This window comes from Hibiscus syriacus, unplaced genomic scaffold (assembly GCF_006381635.1).
Source record: "Hibiscus syriacus cultivar Baekdansim isolate YM2019G1 unplaced genomic scaffold, ASM638163v2 tig00111877_pilon, whole genome shotgun sequence".
NCBI classification, from domain to species: domain Eukaryota; kingdom Viridiplantae; phylum Streptophyta; class Magnoliopsida; order Malvales; family Malvaceae; genus Hibiscus; species Hibiscus syriacus.
Genome location: NW_024063208.1, coordinates 531,156 through 533,245, shown reverse-complemented (window position 1 = coordinate 533,245; position 2,090 = coordinate 531,156). Strand labels below are relative to the sequence as shown.

General features: G+C 36.7%; 1 protein-coding gene across 1 annotated transcript; it reads left to right on the top strand.

The window, feature by feature from the left end:
- Positions 1-1,407: 1,407 nt before the first annotated feature.
- On the top strand, positions 1,408-2,090 carry LOC120172699. The gene is made up of 2 exons (XM_039180099.1): positions 1,408-1,791; positions 1,877-2,090. The coding sequence occupies exons 1-2, from the start codon at positions 1,440-1,442 to the stop codon at positions 1,891-1,893; spliced, it is 369 nt and encodes a 122-aa protein (XP_039036030.1). The 5' UTR covers positions 1,408-1,439; the 3' UTR covers positions 1,894-2,090.

Here is a 2,090-nt window from a genome sequence, read left to right as displayed (position 1 = left end):
TTACTTTATTCTTAGTTTTTTATCTTTATTTGAAATTATATCTTCTTCTAAATCAAAAGTCCACTAAATCAGAAACACCAGAGTCTCTGTGGATCGACATGCTTCTCTATACTACTCTCATTTTTTACAGTCGGAATTATTTTGATAGCAAAATGACAGTTATCAATTATACTGGGCAAGTTGAGACACAAAAAGAAGATTCTTCTTTGTGTTAGATATACGTAGTAAATTTTACAAGAATAAAGGCTAAAAATGAGTATTAAGAAATCCTGACCAACATGGAAAATTTTAGTACTGTCACCGTTGCCCAGAAGTAGTGAAGTGTTACATGTATGGGCTGCACTTGAATGAAGTTTGGCATGATCATTGGTGATATGGTGTGTGGAAGATGAGGCAGTAACGTGATTATAATCCGGTATTAGTGCTTCTTCCCTCTGTTATTGTGGCTGAACAACATTTGTTGAATAAATTTAATGTTTTGGATATCTTTTCCAGTTTCACTTTCATTGGCAGCATATCACTTCTGAACTGTATGTCTAACACCACCACACAGTCGACACTGTGGTCAATTGGAATAACAATCGAGTAACAATACTTTGAGTGCTTCCAAAGACAAGGGGATAGCTGACAGTAGGGGTCCAACAAAGTGTAGGTAGACGATCGCGCGGACGACAACGACAAAGTTGATGTTTTGGAATTAATATTTTAGGGGTTGTTTTAGATTTTTGAGAATTTTTTTAAAATATTAATAATTTTATTTTATTTTAAAATAAAATTTTCAAATATTTATAATTATACCACATGTCATTTTTTGAATAGTTATAGATTTTTTGACGGTTATGTAGACCAAACACTTAAAATATTAACAGAGAAAACGCTAGGCTAAACACCTATAGTGAATAAAAGATATAGTTTAGGCACTTATATTTTAATTAAGCCTAGGAAAATGAGAAGAAAAAAAAAAGAGGTCTTATACAGACGGAGGTGTGAAAATACTCCCAAAGATAGATCCCACAGAAACTAATTGAAAAACACAACTGTCTATAAAAAAAATGGCAAAAACGATGAGCAGGCGATTGGTAGACTTATACATTTACATGGTAATGCTGGGTGCACGGTTTCAAATTTTCTTTATTTCCATTGTTATCGACTTGGTATTGCGTTACTTGATTCTAGTTCGTATGGGCGCTTAACGAAAGATTATACAGTGAAACAAGGTGTAAGTACGTATGACTTAATATAGTCAGCTAACTCAAAATCCATGTTCTTGAACAGGAGGTTCTGCAGCTGACCAAAGACTCTTTCTCTAGTTCCATGTCCATTGTAATCGGTGCAAATGGCTACTTTTTTACTTCTTTATTTCACTATAAATAACCGAGTACCATCTTCGTTTGAGTTCAAGTTGTAAATCGAAAGTGTCCCTGAATTGCATTGTGGAAATGGAAACTTCAGTGAAGTACATGTGCGTTCTCGCGTTTCTTGTGTGTATGACCATTTCAGGGCTCAATGGAGTCGAGGGAACTGCTGGTTATTATGGTCCGTGTGGGAAACACGACATCGAGAAGGAGGCTGAGAAGTTGGAAGCATGTACGTACGCAGCACAGCATCGGAGAGTCCCGGTTTCCGAGCGTTGTTGCACTGTGATGGAGAAAAAGGTGAAGAATCCAGCATGCCTTTGTGCTGTTCTGTTTTCTCAAACAGCGTACAATGCGGGAGTGAGGCCGGAAATTGCAGTGACCATTCCGAAACGCTGCAACATTGTTGATCGCCCTGTTGGTTACCAGTGTGGAGGTACATTTCGCATTTCACATTACCTTTACTCCTTGTGTGGTGTTTGTTTCTATACTCTAATGAAGCTGTTGTTTATTTCTTACAGGTTTCACTCTTCCTTAACTCTGAAGATTCCCCATTGTGTGGCATCAGCAGTATAAGCATGCTGGATTCATTGTGATATCCAGCATGCTGGATTCATTGTGATATCCAGCATTTTAAGTTAAATAAAATCTGTTGATGTATCTTTCAATACCAAGTAAAAAGTGGCGTTGTTTCTTTGAATAATACTAAATAAAAGGTCCCTTCTCTTTGCAAAA

Bases quoted from the DNA above. Each gene is read 5' to 3' on its own strand.
- LOC120172699 (XM_039180099.1), top strand. From the start codon at position 1,440: ATGGAAACTTCAGTGAAGTACATGTGCGTTCTCGCGTTTCTTGTGTGT.